General features: G+C 42.3%; 1 protein-coding gene and 1 long non-coding RNA gene across 8 annotated transcripts in view; one reads left to right on the top strand and one right to left on the bottom strand.

Moving 5' to 3' along the window:
- LOC309335598 overlaps positions 1-24,128 on the top strand; it is a 248,011-nt gene that overhangs the window by 54,722 nt on the left and 169,161 nt on the right. The gene's annotated exons all lie outside the window — the stretch shown is intronic.
- The window catches only part of AGAP1 (ArfGAP with GTPase domain, ankyrin repeat and PH domain 1), a 335,918-nt gene that overhangs the window by 144,476 nt on the left and 167,314 nt on the right, over positions 1-24,128 (bottom strand). For all 7 annotated transcript variants that reach the window (XM_081863021.1, XM_081863022.1, XM_081863025.1 and 4 more), the window contains 2 exons: positions 10,322-10,426; positions 1,057-1,225 (listed from right to left, as the gene is read on the bottom strand). In XM_081863021.1, the coding sequence (XP_081719147.1) occupies positions 1,057-1,225; positions 10,322-10,426 (274 nt within the window). The remainder of the gene's footprint in view (positions 1-1,056; positions 1,226-10,321; positions 10,427-24,128) is intronic.

Below are 24,128 nucleotides of genomic sequence, written 5' to 3'. Positions count from 1 at the left end.
CAAGTGCTATTGTTCATACAAGCGCCACCTCAACAGAAAACCACTTGATCTTGGAATGGATTTAGAAGGTCTGCACCTGGTATTGGACCAGAGGCAGACTGGGGATGCTGCTGGTCTATCAACCACCCTCATGCCTTCCAGCATCTCTAACCAAGCTGGTTTCTGGCATGGTGTTGGAGGACCCCTGTTGCTGGGCCGGCTTGACACTTCATGGGCTCCATGAAAACCATTAGGCAGTCTCAAACAGTCTTTAGCCCAACACACTGGGCAGGGGATAAAAGAAGTACATGCTGCTGCCAACACAAGTAGGCTGCTGCAGTCTTAAGATATCAGCTTCCAACACAAAACACTGAAACAGGTATCAGATGTTCCAAACACGTCACAGAAGTAAAGACCCACTGACCTTATGGTAAATGTGAGGGAAACACACATCTTATGTAACCTGTGTTTTAACACTCACAAGCTGAAATTTTATCTGGTAGCCACTCTTGTCCTGATTATTTGCTCTATCAGTCCCCCGATCATTGCATCATAAAATCAAGGCTTAGATAGCTGACATGTTTTTTGTCCTGAGACAGAACTGTTGCCTGCCACTGGTGGATGTGGCCACCCCACACTCTTACACTACACACAACACCTACTCTCACATGCAGGCAGACACACACATGCTAACATGCAGAGAGTTCCCAATGCAGAGCCATGGGGAAGTATTTTGTTCCCTCTTGATCATTTCAAAAGTGGAGAGGGCACAGCTTTCTTTCCCTGCCACAGACTCCACCTCCTCTAGCAAAATGGGTCTTGGGGGTTGAAAACGTTGCTTGTAGGGTCAGAAATGTTGCCTGGGGTACAGAAGTTGCTAACTACGAACTCCTTAGCAGTTCTGCATTCTGCACACCATTGAGAATACCTTGGGAGGTACACTGAAGCAATGCCTGGAATGTACAACTTCAGATAGCAGTTGGGGTCACACAATAGAGTGATCCTCCATACAAAAAACCAGCAACACTTAAATCATAGAACAGCAATGGACTGTAGTCGTGTTGCTTTAAAACTTACCTGAATTAGGTGAGATCTGTAAACTGCTTATGTCTTTAGACAAGCCATTTGTTTTCGGAGTGGAGATGGGTACACATGCTGATGTAGCTCGAGGTGGCCTCTTCCCTGGGACTTTAACTGTGGTCCTCAGAAGATCAATTTCTTTTCCATGAACATTCTGCATATAATCCTGCATGAAAGGAACACGGAAGTATGTATTTTAATGTGGGAGAGAGGATGGATGTGATTTTGATATGGTAGGATCCAAAGACCTTACACGACTAGTTCCATATGCCCAACAGGGTGTTGATTTATTAAAACAGCAGCGCACTGTTCTAGATGCAAAACTACTGTTGAACTTGAGAGAACTTCTGAAAGCAGACTATACATAGCATAGGAGACGCTAGGCTGTTAAACAGGAAAGTATATAATTCCCACTGGGAATGCTCAAACCCATGGGTACATGTGAAGCAGCTCTTTGGAGCCTATATATGAAAGACTGCAAACAAGTAATATTTTTAGTTACAGATAGGTAGCCGTGTTGGTCTGCCATAGTCAAAACAAAACAAATTCCTTCCAGTAGCACCTTAAAGACCAACTAAGTCAGTTCTTGGTATGAGCTTACGTGTGCATGCACACTTCTTCAGATACCAAGAACTGACTTAGTTGGTCTTTAAGGTGCTACTGGAAGGAATTTGTTTTGTTTTAAGTAATATTTTTGTTATACATAACACACATGGACATGAACAGCATAGACAGAGAGTGGGAAACTGCATTAGCTTATTCTACAGAACAGTTTTCAGATGCCTGCCTAAAATGAGTATTTTAAACTATCTACCCCATGGTATAACAGCCTTGAGAAGATACAGACCTTATTTATTTTAAAAAACTTGTATTTTTTAAAGACGAATTAAAGTGACTTATGACAATAAAATGCAGATGAATGTGAAAAAGCTCCATCAATGTAGGAGTCATGCAGAACACAATTAACAGACCTAATTTTCAACAGGCATAAAGGCATAAAAGGCACCAATGAAAGAATTAGCCCAGAATTAGATGCATGGTATGAGGCAAAGCCACTCCAATGAGGTACAAAGTAGGGGAATTCACTCTTATGCATCTTATACTTTTCACTGACAGTACTACTTAATTCCAAAATCTAACTGCAAAGAAAGGAAAAATGGATGAAAAAAAGCCGAGTAAATAGTGTAACCGTATGATTGTTTTTAAAGGTTATTACTAAGGGAGAGGAATGAAAGACATTGACAGTTCAGAAGCTAGTCTTGACAAATCGCATACAGTATCATTGCAAAAAGCGTACATTACCTTTTGAAGTCAATACTAGCCCCACTTTCATATTTCTATAACATACATGTTAAGTGTCCATGGCTCAACTTGAAACAAGAACAATAATTTAAAATCTTAATTAAACCTTGATTCCATGTAAATGAAATAAAATGTTTTCAAAATGTATCCTAAACTTTTAGACCAGGGATAGCTAATTTTATTATTCTCTCCCAACATATCATGACATTGTGCTCGATGGAGCGGTTTTAAACCCAGTGTTTTTACCTCCTGCAGATTCTACAAAATCAGTAGGTGCCTGGGCCCCCCATAATAATTGTTTGTGGGGCTGGCTCCAGTAGTTCTCTGTCCGTTTTATCAGTCTCATGTTATGAACCCCTCACCTTTTCCAGGTACAATATAGTATGGCTTCTAGTATATAAGCCACAAATACATTTTAGGCGGTGGTGGCAGAGGGGAGTGTTTCAGGGGGAGATGTCAATACTGTTTTTCAATGAAACTATGACGCTAACATCACTGTACGAAATGTCATCTTAAACTATTCGTTAATGTTTCAACACTGTGTAATGCAACAGTCCCTTTCACTGTATATAAAGTACATAACAGTAATTGTTTCACAGACTAGGAAACTGGCAAAGTGCTGTTTCCTTCCGGCAAGATCTCAACGCTTTTCCATCGCAAATTTTGCTGCCCTGGAGAAATAAAAGGTTACAAAAAAGCATAGCCACTTCAGAATAGTGATTTATTGTATGATCACATTAGAAAAAGATGAAGATGACCCTGTCATCTGGAATATGCTGTGTTAAAGAGAAGATAGCAAGCCTGATTTTGATATGTAAATATTACAAAGAAAACTCCCCTAGACGTTAGTTGTAGAAAATGCTGATCGCAGAAAAAAAAAGATGGGGGGACAGGAGGGGGAAAGAACCTTTAACAAGACACGAGGGTAATTCAAAGCCAAGTACTTTTAAACAGCACTTAACAAGTCCCCAGAGCCCACTCCATAGTGGCCCACCCCAGAAGTGCTATCTTCTGCCCCTCAACAGCTTGAAAAAGTAGTAATTGCAAATCCATTTACATTTTGCCTCTCAAGTTTTCCACGTTCATAATTCAGCAGCATACAAAAAGCACCAGAGCCAGGAGGGTCTCCTCCCGAAAGGTGTTCATATCAAGGTAACTGAGCATCTGAATGCCCTGCACCCCATGGCTCTTGCACCTCTGCCATCGCTTGTTTTTTACATTCCACTCCTAATTATGTTGCATCTATTGCCATACACTTAATTAGCTGCATTAATGTGATTTCTTTTCACATAGTCAAGCAATTAAGAGCTATGATTGAGTTTCATTCAATTAGCCTCAACAAACATGCTAATTGATGTCCCAGATGCAAATGAGGTGCAATGAGAGAAACCTGCTAGCAATTGAGTGCCATGTCAGAGACCCACAGCTCTCAGCTTGCTGACAGAAGCACAGCTTAACACGGGTACCACCTTCTGTGGAGCTGTTTTCAAGGGGATTTGGGCAGTCAGTTTGTGTGGGGAAGGTCGTGGCATATTCCATTAGGACTTCAGTACACCAAATGGATTCCTACAGAAATAATAATAATATGCAACAACACATCCAATCTGTTCTGAATATCTGCACAGCAATTGCTGTAAAGCAGCATAGTGCATCAAAAATACACTTTACTTCTGCTACCTAGATGCAAGCATTTCTGTTAAACTGAGATCTGCACACAATCTCTTGTGCTAGTAAAATACAACATATGTAATTGCCTACAGTTATCATTAAATGGCAACTTCATCTTAGTCAGCTGTGGGCAATGTGGTAGTTGAAGTTAAACTCAAAACACATTAATCAATCAATAAATTCCTACAATACACCCACTATATTGATAGCCATTGCTTTTCTTTTTGAGGATACCCTTGGCATTTGTGCAGAGCAGTGCTGATGTGATAATTTGACTACACTAGTGCTCACTGCACATAAGGCTGTACAACATGTTGTCAAGGTGGTGTCTCCCTTTCACATTAACACCCCGGCACAGTCGGCTTGATATTTACATTTTTTATTACATATGTGCAAGAAACAGCTACAGTTCAGGATTATGCATCTGAATCCGTTGAGTCAGATTCGGGGAGTGGTTTCCTTCGATTCTCCCGCCAACGAAGGGGGCGGGAAAATCGCATGAGACATCTTTGACCCTTATGTTTCATTTCCCTCCTTGTCTGTGCTGATTTGAAAGCCCCCTCCCTTCCAGAGTCTGAGCTCCCTTCCGGGGCCTCTGGGCGGTGAAGGGCTCTGCAACATCCGCCCGCTCTTCCGCTTCCTCTGTCTCTGGGCAGCTGAAGGGCACCACAGCATCCCCGAGCCCCTGCTCTGCCTCTTCTGTCACTTCCTCCTCTGAATTCTCCCTGACACATGTGTTGAAACAGACATTTGCTTATAAATGACTAAGAGGAAGTTAGCAAATATTTTGCAATTTTAAAATAAAAAGTAACTGCGCAATCCAAGTTAGGGACTACTGCCAGAGATTACAACTATCTTAAATTTTTGCTGAACTTTCTTTTTATAATAATTAAAATTATTCCATCCCACTTCTATTGGGGCATTTTGAAGAGGAGTGTGGCTAGGAGACCCTTTATTAGCTTCATGAGAAAATAAGAGGAGCCTGGATCAGGCTAATGGCCCATCTAGCCCAGCTTCCTGTTCTCACCAGATGCCCAAGGGAAGCCTGAATGCAGGACTCTCCCCACTTGTATTTCCCAGCAACTGAGAGTGGAGCAGCCATTAATAGCCCTTTCCTCCATGAATCTTATTTTGAAGGCCTCTAAGTCTGTGGCCATCAACACCTCTTTATGGGCTGTGTAATACTCTTTTGGTCTGCATAAAACGTCCAGTTTTATGTCCACAAGTTCTAGCGTTGAGATAGAAAGTAAAGCTTTCTGCATACCATGAAAAAAAAGTGACTCCTCTAAATCATCTTTTCTCTTAAAATAAAAAGTCCTAAACTCACGTAGATGAGTTGCACTATCCTCTTACTAGTGAAACTCTACAATTATATGGTACTATGAGTCCATCATGTAGGCTTCCTAAGTCATGTTAGGTGAAATCGGAAACAGGTCCATTCAGGAGTAAGATTCCTCTTTATTAGAAAAGAAGGTGTTGTCTCTCTTTATCAGTTGCGTGCTATTAACAGACATTTGGAGCTGCAAAGTCTGCAATCCTGGCTTGGTTGTGCTGTTGTTTGCAAGGGAGTGTGCGTTCCCTCCAGGGTGAGTGAGACCCCAGCTGACAAATGTATCAGTATGACACCATAACCATATAAAAGACCCCCTTCCCTTTGTTTATGGGATTCAATGGCATAACATGAAGCACTCTGCAGCAAATGGGAAGCTACACTAATTTTAAAGCCATGGACTACACTGAAGCTAGTTGCACCTAAATAAGATCATACATATGTTATTTTCTACTGCATTGTTAGTGTTGTGAGCCATTTTTATCATTGCTTTTGGAAAAGAAGCATGCAGATGCTAAATTAAGATTAGATTAAAAATTAAAACAAATAGATTGTTTCAGAAGGCTGCTTGATTAGAACTAGGGGTGTAGGAATTCCTGAATCTCAACCCCCCCCCCCAGATTGTCCCATTAGGAAAAGGGTAGCTGCCTTCAGAATCGTTGTATTTCAAAATAATCCAAATGTTTGACATATCAAAAGCAAAATACCCACCACCCACATTACTACACATTATATTGTTTCTCGCTAAACAGCAGTAAATAAGGCGGCTGCCATGCACTTTTATCAGATTATCCACACACTCTCTTGTTAAGCATTATTTATGGGCTGTGTGAAGCCAGGAAATATAGGAAGGGTGACATTGGCCAGAGTTAATTTCATGGCATAGCTGTCAACTTACAGATTTGAAAATAAGGGACCAGCAGCCAAAATAAGGGACCTGCAGCCTCACCTGTTCCAGGCACTCCAGTCTTCCTGTCCTCCTGCAGTCTGGTCAAACTCATGTTGGTTGCTTCGAGAACACTGTCCAACCAACTTTGTAACCAGAGGTTCAACTGAATAGAATCTGAATCACATGCACCACAAGGCCTATGCAGCCTCAACTTAAGATGGCTCCCCGGTCTGGCTTTGCACTGCAAAGTTTGCAGCAGCACGTGCAACAAAATGGCATCCAGCATTCAAAAACCCCCTCAGCTTGCATTAACTAGCCACACACAAGGCATGCAAGCTCCACCCCCCAGTTGTTCTTAGACTTCTTATTGGGTGAGCAACACAGCCAAGCAACACAGTTGGAGCCTCCTTCCTCCCTGGCTGGCAAGGGAGGGAGGGAGAGGAGCTGCTTCCTTTGAAATTTAAGGGACATCATTTAAGGGACATTTAAGGGACATCCATCAATAAGGGACAGCAGCGGGACATGGTGCTGGAATAAGGGACTGTCCCTTCAAATAAGGGACACTTGACAGCTATGTTTCATGGGCAAAAGAAAGACTGTAGCTCAGTGGCAGAGTACCGTATTTTTCGGCCCATAGGACGCACCGGCCCATAGGACGCACCTAGTTTTTTGAGGGGAAATAAAGGGGGAAAAAATCCTTTATTTTCCCCCCAAAACCAGGTCGGGGAATCCAAACCAGGTCGGGGAACAGCGGGATGGCGGCGCTGCGCCTCCCCGCTGTCCCCCGAGCTTGTGGGGCTGCCCGATGTCTGCCCGAAGCGCGGGGCGCTCTGCTTCAGCGCACCCCGCGCTCCGTGCAGCAGGCTGCTATCCGCAGCCTAGGGAGCCCTGCAGGAACTCCCACGGGCTCCCCAGGCTTGCTGATAGCTTCCTGAAGCCTGGAGAGCGAGAGGGGTCGATGCGCACCGACCCCTCTCACTCTCCAAGCTTCAGCGAAAGCCTGTATTCACCCCATAGGACGCACACAGATTTCCCTTTCATTTTTGGAGGGGGAAAAGTGCGTCCCATAGGGCGAAAAATACGGTATCTGCCTTGCATGTAGAAGGCTCCCGGTTCAACTCTTGGAATCTCCAAGTTGGGCAAGAGGAGCCTCCTGCCTGGAATCCTGGAGAGCTCTGCCAGTCATTGTAGGCAGTACTGGGATAGACGGGTCAATGGTCTGATTGTGTATCAAGGCCTATGGTCACAATGATCCATGTTTAACCAGAATCAGAAGGGAAAGGAAAGGGAGAAATACATGACATATGAGGGGCAGAGGAAAGTAGAAGTTAATAAATGTGACATGGGGACAGATTCTACTGTTTCTTTTTCTTTTAAATCAAATATCCCTGGTATTCATGCAGTACAAGTTCTTAAAGGTTTTAGAATGCACTCTTTTCTACAAATATAATATTAAACTAAGATCTGCAAAGTACATCTTTGGTTGGGGATCAGTCTATACTTCATCTCCCTGTATGAGTAGTACATTTCTAGTGGTGCAGAGGTGATATAAAATGCGAAATTATTAACGGCAAAGCTTTACTTAGACTTTACTAAGAACACTGCAGAATCAGGGTTTGACTGAGCAGTTCAGAAAGCATAGACCATATGCATGAATTGTTATGCTCAAAAGGTCTTATGGGACATGCAGAATAGGTTTTCTGATTTCTAACTAGATCTGGCATGGGATCTATTTACCTTGCACTGTTTCATACTGTGCCCTGCTGGAGAGTTTAGAAATCACACAGGGCCAATGATTTTCTCTACTTTTATTTAGCTTACTTGATGAAAAATCTCATTCTTTTTAAAAAGACTCAATGACAACAATTCTTTATAATCTATGTGGGCATAATAGAGTACACTAACTATAACAACCCTATGCAATGTCTGCTAACCTAATCATTCTTTATTTTATTTATCACCATTGTTCAATGCCTCCTTATTCCAATCAAAGTAAGCAAAACACATCAATTTTTTACCATTCTGATAATTAGCAATATTAATTTCTGCAGAAATTAAGTGAGTTAAGTTAAATTCTTTGTCTTTAATATGCTCGTCATACTTCTATCCAATTAACTGTGTGAAATGCCTTTGTGCTTTTGTTTCCCCATCAATAACAAATTTAATTCAGTCTTAGTAGACTGAAAATTTATTTAATTCATACAAACCATACTTTACAGGAAAACAACAAATTACGGCAAATTACAAATCTTATTTCAAAATGCTATTTTATAACTGAAAAAGATCATTGAAAACTGGTTAACAACCTGGAAATCTATTTAGATTGCTAAGTATTGTTTGAGAGTATTGTATGTACTGACTGGCAAATGCTGATGACTCTACTTTTTTGTGTACAGAGGGAAGTCAGACATTTTTATTGCAAAATGCCGTCTGGAAAAGATGCAAAATAAAATAGCTAAAATGCAGAGGAAAAATAAAGGGAGGGGAACAAAGACCCCCTTCCCTTTGCTTATGGGGTTCAAAGGCATAACATGTAGCCCCCTGCAGCAAATGGGAAGCTACACTAATTTTAAAGCCATAAAATGCTATAAAGTGCCCTGCAGGGCAGGACTACACTGAAGCTAGTTGCACCTAAATAAGATATGGTTCATTTACTTCGAAGCTTAGCCTAATGTAATCATCAGTGGATTTCTAGCCTAGAGTTGTAACAGGCAAGTAGCCGACGCTGCAGAGGCGACACTCCCAGCCACTGAGGAGGCTTCAGTTAGATTGCTGTTGATTAGAAAATTTTTCAGTTTTGACAAGCACTTAATGAACATAAATCGCACCTTGATTGGTTTCCACTGGGGCCACAGGCACACCTGGGGGGGAAAGAGATCATCTCCTCCTACGAAAGACCTTAGGAAATCTACAATTGTGTTATAAGCTTAGCCAAAAACACGTATTTATAAAATACTGCTGGATGTAGCCACACCGTTATGCACACTGTTCTTATATGTTCAGTACTACTGGATAACACACAGTGATACTTTCAGTCTAAATTCAGAAATACAGGGTTACTTCCAAGTGCCGGGAGATGATCTTCTTAAAATGAAATTATGTTTGCCTTTGAAATATTCCTAGCAAACTTTCTACTCCACTGGGAACAGACATAGAAAGTTTAATACATTGTTATTTAGTGTGAAAAAAGAATGATTTCTATAAAAATACCAAAATCTGTGCAAATAAATAAAGCCTAAATGGAGGCTTAATATTGCACAGAAAATAAACTATGCATTATGGCTCTCCAATAACACTACTGAAAGCTACATTTATCAACCATTCCCTTTATCAAAGCAAACTCTGAAATGGCACTTACATATCTTATCAAATGCCCCCCCCCATTAATATTCAACTGTAATCAAAGTATGTTTTTAATCCTAATTTTCACATTGATTAGAACTGTGTTTCCCTTTAAAAAAATAATGGATACTTGTCAGTCAACCTCTATCCACTCCCTTCACAATGTTAGAAGAAGAGCAATTAAATAGGCCTGAGATGGTATGTTTGATGTTGTTGGGTGCAGTGATGGTGTTGTCTGGGTGTATGTGGCAGCAATGTTGGCATCTGGGTTTATTGCAGGCGCTGGTACCAGTGTCCATGTTAAGTCTGCTTGCTGTATGGGTGAAGAGTTGTTTGCTCTGTGGGTGAAGAGTTGTTTAAGATTGGGTGGATGTCTGTAGGCAATGAAAGGTTATGAAAACAGTTCAGGATCACAATACCTCAGTGACCGCCTCTCCCCATATAAACCATCCTGGACTCTGCGTTCATCATCTGAGGCTCTTCTTTGTGTGCCTCCTCCATATGTGTTCCAGATAATGGGCCTTTTTTGTACTGGCTCCCTGTTTGTGGAATGCTCTCCCCAGTGAGGTTTGCCTGGTACCTTCATTATGTATCTTTAGGCGCCAGGCAAAAACCTTCCACTCCCTTCAAAAATTAACTAACCTTGAATTAACTAACCACTGTAATTTGTGTGGGTCTGATTCCTGGTTTTGAAACATCATTTGATAACTGTGAAATGCATGCACACTTACATGTAAACTTGGATGATAGGTCAATACGCCATTATCAGAGAGAGTAACGTATTTCTTCTTCCACTCTTTATTTAAAGATCTGCAACTTCGCTTCAGCAGCATGCCCTATTAAGAAGAGAGAGATAATATGAAACACACTGTTAGACACACACACACACAAGTATATATATGTTCATATCCTATAAAGTTTTACAGCATTTATCTTATACATTTTAACCAGTTGGGGATACAAACCAGGAGGAAGCCAACAAGTTAAAGAGTGGTCCCCATATTGATCTTTGGAGGGACCCCACTTCTTATATCCATCCATGATGAGAACTGTCCATTTATTCCTACTCTCTGCTTCCTGTTCTTTAATGATCAATTTATGGGAACCCTTGTTAACAGTTCTGTGTGGCACCTTTAAGACTAATCAAATCAAGCTACAATTCTGTACCTATCTATTAGGGAACAATCTCTATTGAATTCAGTGGGACTTATTTATGAATAATATGTGGTTATTGTGCTATGAACCCAAATCAGAAATTGTGACAGAAGTGGCCCCTTCTGAACCATGATAACACATAGGTGCTATATTTATACAACTTCAAGGTTTAAGTACCCACTATTTCGTTGAAAGGAAGGAGGGCAAGGAGAAAACCAGAAGACCTTAGCCATGCCCAAATGATCTGCTAGGAGTTCCATGAAGTTGAACATTCACCACTGTGGACATTACTCTGGAGAGAGTAACCTTCTGGCATGAAGACATCACACTGACCTCCTCTGACTCAAATGACTCTAATAGCAAAAGCCCTAGTGCAACCAAAGTCTTCCCTGCTCTATCCGCTGGTGAAGGCTAGAATCCTATAAATGAAGAGGCATCTCTCTGAAAGGAGAGCCAGCCACTGAGAAGCTGCAGTTCATATATAAGGTTCAGACCAAGAGTAACTGCTGCTCAAGTAACATCTGAGCTCTTTTCTCATATTCCATTCATGAGCCATAGAATCATAAAATCATAGGAGTGTCAAGTTGGAAAGGACCCCAAGGATCATCTAGTCCAACATTTGACCAATATTTGACCTATAAAGTCTTAAATAGATCTGGACCACAATACCTCAAGGACCGCCTCTCCCCTTAGGAACCACCCATAGGAACCCAGTGATCATCATCTGAGGCCCTTCTTTGTGTGCCTCCTCTGTGAAAGGTCCAGTGGGTGGCAGCAGGGAGGCTCACCTGACAGCTTCATTACATAAGTTTAGGCGCCAGGCAAAAATGTTTCTCTTCAACCAGGTGTTCGGCTGTGGGTTATTGGTTTGCTTTTTATTATGTACTTTGTATTCTCAATTTGTATTTTTCTGTTGTGAACTGCCCTGAGATGTTCAAATGGAGGGTGGTATACAAATTTAAACAATAGCAATATCCCTTGTCCCAGGTGCTCCCCTGCTTTCAGCTTCACAAGACTTTTAGCAAAGACATTCTTGCCAACCGCTGTGAAGTGCAACATGTATCTTCCCAAAAGTCCTTCCTAAAGAAAGCACGGACCATGGTCCAAAAAGCCAAAGCTTTCCTGACGACACCACCTATGCAGCTAGTATTTTCCTCTCTCTTCCTGGGCCACAACCTTCAACAGGAAGGTGCGATGAAAAAACCACCTATGCCCCAAAGCCCTTCAGCTTCTTGTGCAGAGTCTCATAGTCCCTTGCTATACGTCAAAGGCTGAGGCTGGCACTACTGTTTGTATGAATCAGAAGGAAGGGGTTGTGGTCAGCGGGCTTTATATGAATCTGCATTCTCAGGCAGGAAGCAGGTCACTGCAATGTCCTTGGTCCTACGTACACCCTGAGGCAGCACTCCAATCCCCCTACTCAAAACATCCTAGCAAACACGCCTGTTTACAAGTCCTGGTCACAAGCTCCCGATCAGTTGTCCAGAGTGCCCCAGTCTTGCTTTGCCTTTGTTGAGGTCAGTGCTTACATCAGAACATAGATGAATCTACTTCATCTGATGATATAAATGAAATGTATCATCTTTAACTCTTGATGATAATATAAAAGAAAAAAATAAAGCTTGCAAGATGTCAGTATTTCCACTAGTGTGCTCCTAAGTTATTTAATATATCCTATATTCTCCCCACCATTTCCAGCTGAGGACAATAGTGACTAAGCACTGTTGACAGGATATATTTTATCTAGCTGTGCTTGCAGAAAGGTGACTTATGTGAAGGCCACAAAACTAACCTTTAGTATGCTGTAAATGTTTTAAAGTGAAGTTTTAGTATGAAAAAGCAGTTTATTATCAATTTGTAGAAGTTCTATTTCTCAAACAGTGCTAATCATCATGCTGATGATTACAAACACCCACCACGTTTCTTACTGGGCAGATTAGCCTCCACTGTTACTTTAACTGGCTGACGACAATCAGTGGTCGCACAACAGAAGCCTCATCTGTTCAAATAATGGCTGCTATGACTGTCTTTAAATAATGTAAAACAGGCTTTAAAACAATCACGTGATCCCTAATTTGCAAAAATAGTCATGTTGCAACTCTTTGGTTTAAAGGGAGGGGCATTTTAGTTAGAGAAAAATGATATCATATCATATATCATATCATATCTCATCCCATCCTTCCTCCCAAGGGAGCCCAGGACAGCATTTACTGAATACTAGTGCACCACTCCTAAACCTGTGTAAATTCTATACACATGCAGTCTCCGTATAACATCACTGCATTGTAACACCTTGAGTTGGGAGATGGCTCAAACACAAGTGGAGGAAAAACTAGGCTGAATGCAACAGAAAACTGGTGAAGGCTCATCATCGAGCCTACCTAGTGGCAGTGAAGGCAGCAAAGAAGGTCTACTTTGCTGCCTCCATTGCATCCTCACTATGGCGTTACTGCTTGCCTTGACCAGGATCTTGACTCCACTTTTATAGTAGACAAATCTCAAGGGTTGTCCAGAGCATTCTCTAGTCTAGTCATGTTGGATGAGTTGCAGATAGTAAGACTTGAGGATGTGGACAAGGTGCTTTGATTGGACAGGGCAACCACTTGTGCTCTGGACCCTTGCCCCTCTTGGCTTTTTATAACTAGCAGGGAAAGAACTATTAATGCCTCCTTGCGAGAGGGGTGGTCCCTGCCTGATTGAAGGAGGCAGTGGTAAAACCACTCCTCAAGAACCCCTCCCTGGACTTGGAAAATAACTACTGGCCGGTTGCTAATCTCTCCTCCTGCAGTGATGCCCTTTTAAAATGTGTGTGTCTGGGGGGAATTTATTGGTTTTTTGTTGTTCTTATTTGTACTATGTATTTTATGGTTTATATACTGTAATTTTATGTTGTGAAACTGCCTGAGATCTGCGGATGAAGAGCAGTAAGCAAGCAAGCAAGCAAACAAACAAACAAATTTACAAACCAAGCTTTGAAATGGTACACAGGTACATGTGATCCAATACCAACCCAGTAAAATAAAGGCTATAAGAGTAACAACCCTTTATGAAATTCTCTAACATGTTTGAAAAGAGACGGGTGTCTTCCACAAGTCACAGAATGGTGAAATTGTTGTAGTATTACTTTTGAGCCTTTTCTCCTACAGTTGAGATACAGTGATTGCCTCATATTCATAGAAACTGTGGTCTCTAGCACAATTAAAAGAAAGGATTCTGTTTTGTACAAAGACTGCATGTAGTACAAAGGACGCCTGGACGGTTAAGTCCAGTTGAATTCGACTATGGGGTGCAACGCTCATCTTCACTTTCAGGCCAAGGGAGCCAGCATTTGTCATGTGGCCGGCATGACTTAACTGCTTCTGGTGCAACGGGACACAGTGACGAGAGCCAGAGCACATGGAAATGCTGTTTACCTTCCTGCCGCAGCAGTACCTATTTATCTACTTGCACTGGTATGCTATTGAACTGCTAGATTGGCAGGCGTGGGACAAAGTGACAGGAGCTCACCCCGTTTTGCAGATTCGAACAGATGACCTTACAATCAGCAAGCTCAAGTGGCTCGATGGTTTAAACCACAGTGCCACCCATGTCCTTTTCCACCATGCATGTCTGCAAATAATGCCAGATTTACAGAAGCTGTTTCAGTTTCTGCTTTGATCCTGGAATGTCCCGCTTTTCCTTAGGACACCCCAATTTCCATTTGAGAAATGTTGGAAGGTATGCAACATTCCAAGTGTCCTAAATACATCATGTTCAAAGGACCTTTGGATCTAAGCCTGAGCAGGGGACCCCACTGCAGCAGAAAGAGTGGGGAAGAAAGGTCCACTGTGTGCAAGCAAAATGCCACCCACAGTTCTTGAGATGCAAGCCATTATTTCAGTAACTCATTGAACACTCCATTATATTCATTAAAATTGTGTACAAACCATGTTGTGAGGAAGAGGACTGCCAAGTTGTGTCGTTTATGTATTTCATCTCATGTAGTTCCACATTAGATACACATATTTGATTGTTAACTTAAGTCAAGAGTGTGTTGCTATTGTACTCTAAAAATACAATAACTTTGATCAGCAGGCAAAGATATGCACCACTTAATCAAAATACCTGCCAACTTAATTTCAGTACTGCTGATCCAAATATGTAAATATATTATACCACACTCCCTCTAACAGCAATCTCATACAGTGATACCAACTGGATTAGAGCCACAATGGGGTCAACAGGAAAACAAAGGGAGGTATCAGCATAATCAGGAGAACCTTGAGGCTTGCAGTACAAGTCAACTTTACAAAGCAAGCTACCACCTGAGAGGGGAATAAAATAAAATAAAATCCCAAAACAGCCCAATGTGGATTGAGCATGTTAAGTGCCTAAGGAATGTTGAGTATCTGTTGGAGAAAAATGAAAGGAAAAGTGGAGAGGGAGGGGAAGGAATATGGTATCCTGAGGGAAGAGATGACTGGCTACTGGAATCCTGAACAGGAACACACTTATAACACTACAGCATTTTGTTGCCGATTGCAGTTCTCCCTACCGAAAATTCAGATTTTTTTAAAGCCAAAGATTGCTTGTTCAATTGTGTTAGGTTTAGCACATCTCTCACACACGACACAGTAAGCTGGCAGTTTACCTCCTTTAGCTTTATTTGGCAATTACAAGCTTACAGCAAGCAGAGCCTCCCACAGCTCATTCTTCACTATCCGAGTCAGTTGACTTGACTGGCCTCTGGCCCCTTCCAAGGCCAGATATATGCTGAGCCTGCCCCCACTTCCAGCTGGTCTTTCTTTTGCTGTAATCGCTTGCTCCGCCTCCTACTTCTGGGAGACTCAGGTGCAGCCAATTCCTCCTCCTCCTCTGGAGTTGAATCCAACCCCCTTCTACCACCTGCCTCCTGCATCTCAGTGTTGCTTTGAGAAGTGACAGGCAGCCTTCTGTTTTCCTTTGCCTCTTCCTCCCCCTCTGCCATGTCTCTGATAAATTGTGTCTTCCAAATACTAGGTATAGACAGGCCAGAAAATACTTTTATTTCCAAAAAATCTTCAGTTAAGGTAAAGGTAAAGGTAACCCTGCCCGTACGGGCCAGTCTTGCCAGACTCTAGGGTTGTGCGCTCATCTCACTCTATAGGCCGGGAGCCAGCGCTGTCCGCAGACACTTCTGGGTCACGTGGCCAGCGTGACAAGCTGCATCTGGTGAGCCAGCTCAGCACACGGAACGCCGTTTACCTTCCCGTTGGTAAGCGGTCCCTATTTATCTACTTGCACCCGGGGGTGCTTTCAAACTGCTAGGTTGGCAGGCGCTGGGATCGAACGACGGGAGTGCACCCCACTGCGGGGATTTGAACCACCGACCATGCGATCGGCAACTCCTAGGCGCTGAGGTTTTACCCACAGCGCCACCCACGTCCCTCGGCTCTCATAAAAACAGACTTTTTATTCAGGAAATTCAGATTATATAGCTAGCTAGCTACTGAAATACATTGTAATTCTACGCAGGAATAGCTTCATTAGCAATATTAGGGGGCAAGTCTTAAAATGTGATTTCTTGACCAGGGTTTAAAATTTATTCTTACAATAATTGTGAATGCAATTCTGTCTCTATGATGTTCACACCATATATCCGTACACACTGTTGTTTGCTTACTATTTCAGTAACTTACTCCAGAAAAAACTCTGAATCTAACAACAGATGTGTGACTTTCAAGCTCTTTACTTACTGTTTCAACTCATTTTCCCAGTTGTTTGAAAGACATGCTTATTGGGCATAAGTAAGAGCAACTTACTTTCTTTTGAACACCTTTCTATGAATACATATTCTGTGTCTAGTCCCAGGAGGTCATTGTAAGCCAAAAGCAATGTTAAGAATACAATGTTTAAATAACTCACAATAAATAACAACATAATGAATTTAAGTCTTATCTTAAATCCATCACTAAGTGGCTCACTATAGCCCAAAGCTGTGATAATCACCAATCATAAATTTATATTAAAGCTCTATTCAATAGCAATTATTTACCAACAAATATTTATTGATTCATTTGCTGTTAAGGTCTGAGTTCCTAACTGAGCCAATCAACCTCAGATACTGGCCTTCAAGGCACAGAACTATGGTCCAGACCACTGCCATTCTCAGCATCAAGACTGTTATGGTAACAATGTGCAGTTAACGAGTAGAACCCCACCTGGGATCAATTAAAAGTAGTGTTTGGCCAATCAGGGAAGTGATATACTACACACATGTCCTCTAGTAAGGGTGTGCAATGACTACATGATTTACCTTATCTGTATCTGTAGCATCTGGAAGCAACCCAAATTTTCACTGTGATTCAATTTATTATTCAGCTCCAAATTTGATCTGTTAAATCTGAAGCTCTATTTTATCTTTGTTGGTGGATCTAAAAACAGCTAAAAACTCCTCTCTTTTTACATAAGTGGATGGAATATGTAGGCAAAGGAGCCTTTCCAAAGTGCATTAAGTTAACTGAATTTCAGGCAGATACATTCAGGGTTTTTTGTGCAGGAAATCTGTAAAGTTTTCTTTTATATATATAAAAAACATTTCTGCTAAAAACTGGATGCAAATTGCAGGCACGGATCACCATTCTGAGGGGATAAAATCTGCCTAGTTTCAGAAAGATTGGTGCAGTGGTTCTTCTGCAAGGGCAGACTTTATCATTTTGGAGTAGGAAAATAGACACCACATTCCTTCTCCTAAGAGGGCAATCAGTTTGAAAACTGGGTACATAAAAGAGGTCCCCCTGCCAAAGTTCATATAAATAGGTCCAGGAGCTAAAAAAAAGGGGGGGGACGACCAGTTTTTTCTTGCCCCCTTCCTGGAAGTAGCCTCCATGAAGGAAAAGACTGCTATGATTTTCAAATGTTTGTTAGGAGAAATAACAGTTGAGAAAGAAACAGGCGACCCTGCTCACAGTAAAAACTCGGAGAAAGGTGACCCATATGAATAACAACTCTGTTTATTTGCTTCAACTTTCCTTCTCCAAATCACCGTGATTAAAAGATAGACCTGTCCGTCAAAAGATTCCCCTACCTCTCCACCCCATCCCATCTTGAGCTCTGGGCATTTCCCCAGTCAGCTTGGGGGTTTGTCCCCTTAAAAAAGTGAGGAATGGGGAGAAAGACAGTTGTATGCTTAACATTTTGGAAAAACCAAGGTCCCAGTGTTACTCAGAAGCTAGCAAAGTTCTTGACCTATTCAAATCATGCCACTGAATGTGGTATATGAAATGGCTAGCTATGCACTTCATATGTGTATGCATTTACATGGATGTACAATATGGGAAGCATATATCCCACTTATAGATCCAACTTCTAGAGAACACCAAAGATCTTTTTCCTGGTACCTAGACCCCATTGATTTTGGCGGTAGAAGCAAAATCAGAATGAAGGAGAAATGGTGCTATGGTGGGCAAAGTCCAGTTCATTGATGAAGATGCGAACTGTCCCCTCCTCAGTCATCAGACTGATAAATTGATGACCAGAGAGGAGATGATGGTGACACCTACGACTGGTGTTGGCCTCCAGAGGGTTGGCCAAGGGTGAATATGGCCCTTAGAGGAAAAAAGGTTAGCTGCAGAGACCAAAGGTTGGGAGTTGAACCCTAAAACATAATTGAAGAAAATTACAGTAATAAGAAAAATATATATGAATGGGGCACCCCAAAAGGAAAAAAGTAGGCACAAAAAGAGGGAGCGTTATGAGAAAACTCTCCCCAGGGAGAGTTCAGCTGGCGCCTTCACTATACACAGGCGCAAGGCAAAAATGTTCCTCTTTAATTAGGCCTTTGGCTGACTGACATACTGTAGAATGCTCTTTTAAAATGTGTTGGGGAGAGGGGATTATTGGGTTGTTGTTGTTTTTTATGTTTTTAATCTTGTGATTTTATCTTGTGAAATGCCCTGAGACCTGTGGAAATAGGGCGGTATACAAATTTAATGAAGAAGAAGGAAAAGGAAGAAGAAAGCAGTAGCCAAGTAAATTACTAAACTTTATAATAAGAATGTAAAAGGCTTCTTGGACACTGTGCTGTGGGGTTGGGAATGGGGTGGCAGTGGGTGAGATCTAGGATTAAGATAGAAACAGAAGGTTTGGTGTTTGTACATAGGCTTTCCTCAAGCACCAGAAAAACTTGGAATCTATGTGGTATTTCCCCTCAAAATTACTTAAGGTGCCCTCCAGGTGTTTTGTTAGACTATAACAGTCCCAGTCTCCATAGTCAACAACAAAACACATTGGCACACACTATCGTGCTGCTGCATCCTCTCAGTCAAGTTTATCAGGAAAGACAAGCCAGCGCTCCAACTGATGAGGAGGTGGCCTCAAATGGTGCCCCTTTTTTCTTGTTGGTCACCTACTCATGTGGCACACACTGCCCACCTTCCAGGTTTACATGAAATGGTTATGTGGTGCTATGCCAATTGATGCCAGATTTATTCTTCATTCTTGGAATGAGGCAGTGAATAAATTATGCACCAGGCCCATGAGGTCATCTGGAGTTTTGGAGTACACTGCCAGCAATATGCTGATGACACACAGCTCTACTTCTCCTTTACATCTGCAGGTGAGGCAGTGGAAGTGCTGGACCAGTGTCTTGCCTCGGTAATGGCCTGCATGAGAACTGAAGCTCAATCCAGATAGGACTGAGGTACTGTTAGAGGGCAGTTCCCTAGACCGGATGGCTGGGAGGTGGCCTGCTCTTGATGGGGTTACACTCCCTCTGAAGGAGCATGCACACCTTGCAGGTACTCCTGGATCCTTTGCGGTTACTTGAGGCTCAGGTGGCCTCAGTGGCCCAGAGTGCCTTCTATCAGCTTCAGCTGGTGGCCCAGCTGCACCCCTGTCTGGACAGGGACAGCCTAACTACTGTTGTGTATGCTCTGGTAACCTCTAAGTTAGATTACTGCAATGAGATATACATGGGGCTGCCTCTAAAAAGGGTTCAGAAACTTCAGCTGGTGCAGAATTCAGAAGCCAGGTTGCTTACAGGGGCAATACAGTTTGATCCCATAATGCCAATTCTGGCCTGACTGCACTGGCTGCCAATTGGTTTCCAGGCCAGATTCCAAGTGCTGGGTTTAACCTATAACTTTAAACAGCTCAGGACCTCAATACCTGAAGGACCGACTTCCTCCATATGTACCACTGATACGAACCCTGTGGCCCTCATCTGAGGCCCCTCTTTTTCTGCCTCCTCCACAAGAGATCCAGCAACATGAGAACAGGCCTTTTCTATGGTGGCTCCTTCTACAGTGGTGCCCCGCAAGACGAACGCCTCGCAAGACGGAAAACCCGCTAGACGAAAGGGTTTTCCGTTTTGGAGGCGCTTCGCAAAACGAATTTCCCTATGGGCTTGCTTCGCAAGACGAAAATGCCTTGCGAGTTCCTGCGGGGTTTTTCCCCTTTCCCCCCCTTTTTCTAAGCAGCTAAGCCGCTTATCCACTGATCCGCTAAGCTGATAAACCGCTAAAAGCCGCTAAACCGCTAATAGCGCTAATCCGCTAAGCTGTCAGTGGGCTTGCTTTGCAAGACGAAAAAACTGCTATACGAAGAGACTCACGGAACGGATTAATTTCGTCTTGCGAGGCACCACTGTATGTGGAATGCTCTTCCCATGGAGGCTTCATTACATATCCTTAGGTGCCAGGCAAAAACATTCTGCTTCTCCCAGGCCTTTGGCCAATTAAACAATCTGCAGCCTTTTAAACTGTGGCAGGGGCTATTGTTTTTGTTTGTCATTATGGTATGTGTTTTTGTGTTTTTATTTTGTGAGCTGCCCTATGATCTTAAATGTATTGAAATTATCATACAGCATATGCTCTAAAACCTCAGCAGTTATACTCAGTTCAACATCAGGCTAGTCATCATTCTTTGCTTTGCAGCACAGAGTTCCCTTTGCTTTCTGCAGTGTTTCTCCTCCTACCCACAACAAAGACACCATTCTGCTAATAAGCAGCAAATTTAATAGCCCCTTGGTACAAGTAGTTGTTTATCTCTCAACATCAGAGAAAGTCCAAATTTCCCAAGAAGAAAGTAGTTAACTTTAGCGATGGAGCATTTATTTAGTGCTGAATAAACCCAGCAGTGGAACTGGGATGTCTTTGGGTATAGAAATCAGCAGCTCTTTAGCCCAGTTTAAACCATTTTATGCACCAACACAATTGACTACAATGGATATGAAAACAGCATGGCCTATTATACTACATTCTATAAAATTCAGTAACTGTATACATCTAATACATTTGATTTATTTTGCAGGGCAGAAAATATGAATATTCTTTCACAAAGGCAAAATATGAGCATATGTTGAATACTTGTATCCAAAATCTGAGTTAACCAACTTCAGCCCTCAGTCGTTTCACCTTGTATCATGTTTTCTAGCCAGATATAAAAAAGTGGTATAGATTGGGGGGGGGGGCTGGAAGGAAGAGAGCCCCACAATGCTTTAAAAACAGAAGTAAACTTTCCATTCTCATCGAAACTGTTTCCATAGGAACATCAGGAACAACACTTAATAGAAGCTTCTCTTTTTAAAAAAATCCATGTTTGGTACTGGGCCCCCTCCCCCAGACAAGCTATTTCACAAATGGATGGTTTTTGCAGCTCACTGTGTAGATCCTTCCATGAAGTAGTGAAAAAGAATATAGGATCCTTAACCAGTTCCCTTGTGGCCCCCTCCTTTTTTGTTGGTAATATTTCTGTCATTCTAGCAGGGTGTACGGTACAAAGGGTTACACTTTAATTGAGCTGTCAGCATCTCCAACAATCCTATAAAACTTCGATTATGCACGGCAGGGTTAGTGACACACTTGTTATTGTGGATGCCCTATTTGCTAAACCTAACCACCCCACCTCACAGGTCACATAACCCAAGCGACCTTCCTGTCATTAGCTGCCTCTATTCCTACCTCACTGCTGTGAAAATCACACAAGTGAAGGCTTCAAAGCCCTTACCAGGACTGAATTCGACCAGGAGCTAATCACCCACAAATCCAGCTCAAATGGCAATAATTGGCTAAACTGCTCACCTCTCCAGAGCTCAGCAGTAATTTGGGATAATAAAGAAAAGAATTATTCAGCTAACTGCCCTGAAATGTATGTTTTGTGACCGACACACTTCACATTTTAATAATGATGGACACAAAATCCAATTTAATATAACATCTACTGAATAACAAAACCTGGAACACTGAGAGAAAAACGAAAGCTTTTTTTAAAAAAAAACGTGGCCCATATTATTTCACAAAAAGGGTTCACACTTCATGTTGTGGACCAAAAAGGGCTTTGTGAGCAATCCTTAAACCCTGAACTATATGAGTTTTTTGAAATAAGAGAACGTCCCAAGTTAAAAATAATATGTATCTGTTCCTCAAACCTGTGCAAGGTGGATTGTGTGTGTGTGCACGCGTGTGCTTTTAGGCTGATGAGTACCTTCTTGATTTTTCTAGTTACTCTCTGGTTTACTTTTTCTTTCCTTTCACCTGGCCCTCTCCTGTTAGGGGAGGGGCCACAGATCTATGGCTGAGCACATCCTTTTGCATGCCACAGGTGCCACCTTCGGCAGACCTTTCTCTGTCTAGGACCCTGAATAGCCTCTAATGCAAAGTGCAGACAATACTGGGCTATATGTAACCAAGATCTGACTCAATATCAAGCAGTGTCATTTGCTTGTATAACACAGACCCCTTATAAGGATGCCCTTAGTTAGTGCTACTTACTCAGACCCCAAAACATCTCAGCAGAGATGCAAGACTTGACCTCAATGAGGCACAAGTATCACTCTGGAATGGAGAAATGAGATGGGCCATCAAAAGGATGACTTCTGAATGCCCTCCCTATTTCTGTGTAGCTCCCTTTACTCCCTGGGGTACCAGAAAATTGTGAGTGATAAAATAGCCTGGGTGAAGACTAGAGCGCAAATGGCAGAAATCTTGTGCCGAAGCCAACTGAACACTGGTTTGCCTACCATGAAGAAGCCTACTTCACATCTTCTGCTAGTGGTTCAGAGGTTATTGGTCCCAGGGAGAGTTTCCCTGGACCCCTTGGAGGCTTGCTGTGATGAGTTTATGAGGGTAAAATTGCTTGACACCACAGTGATCTTGACACCACAGTTGGTGCAGAACCAAACACCATATCTGGTCAGGTTTTAGAGCATCAATTTCTTCTCTTGAGGCTTGAAGACACTGACACAGTGCTAGCAGTTATGTGTCCAGCCACATGCTTCCTTGATCCCTGTCCCTCTTGGTTAATAAAATCTAGTCAGTAGGGCGTGTCTGGGTGGGCTCCGGGTGTGGTGAAAGGGCCATTAAGGGATGAGTGGTGCCCATTGCTTTGAAAGAGGTGGTGGTATGTTCACTCCTTTAAAAGCCTAGTCTGGCAATTGAGAGTGGTGTGCCAGAGCAGCTGCAGGCTTTCTTGGATGAACTTATTATCTAGACCCATTTCTGAAGGCAACCATGTAACAGGAATTTTTTTATGACTAATGTTTTACCATTTTTTATGTGCTGTAAGACGCCTCGAGTAGCTGGGGAAACCCAGCCAGATGGGCGGGGTATAAATAATAAAATTATTATTATTTTTGTTATTATTTTACTCTTGATTCAGACCTGGTTTCAGGAACAAATCAGACTTGGTTGCCCTGATGGATGAGGGCAAGGGGAGTGCAATCTTACTTTTCTTGATCTCTCATCATCTTTTGATGCCATTGGCCATATTATCCTCCTGAACTTATATGAGATGGGTGTCAGCGGTACTATTTTATGGTGGCTCAGTTCCTGCATGCAGAGTCCAGAAAGTCCTACATGCAGGGTCCAGAATGTTTATCAGCCCCATGGCATTTAGGTTATGGAGTGCCACATAGCACTATATGAAGCCTTGGGATCTGTCATTAGGGAATATGGAGCGAAGTGTCATCCATATGCTAATGACACCCCACTCTATTTCTCCATAACATCTGAAATAGAAGTGGCCACGCAGGCTCTGGCAGCAGTTGTGGGCTGGATGAGGACAATAAACTAGATACAGCAGCTAGATTTTTAACTAGGGTGCCCTTGCCAACACCATGTAAGATCTCTGCGGAAGGAGTTGTACTCACTGTCAAAATGCAACCAGGCACAGTTCTGACTCCTCATTTTAGCATTTAACATCCTAAGCAATTGGGGGCCAGGATTCCCAAGAGACCACCATGCCCACTATATCAATAACTGTGTTCTCAGATGGGACACTGCTGAGAGAGTACCATATACCCTGGAGGTGCACCTAGTCTGTACCAGGAACTGGGCTTTTAATGTTATATTGCAGCTCTCTGGAATAAATTACCAGATTTTTTACTTTTTTAGTATAATTATTTTTTATTAAATTTTCATATATCCA

Source organism: Podarcis erhardii (genome assembly GCF_964252035.2).
Source record: "Podarcis erhardii genome assembly, chromosome: 1".
Lineage (NCBI taxonomy): Eukaryota > Metazoa > Chordata > Lepidosauria > Squamata > Lacertidae > Podarcis > Podarcis erhardii.
This window is presented reverse-complemented; position numbering and strand designations above follow the sequence as displayed.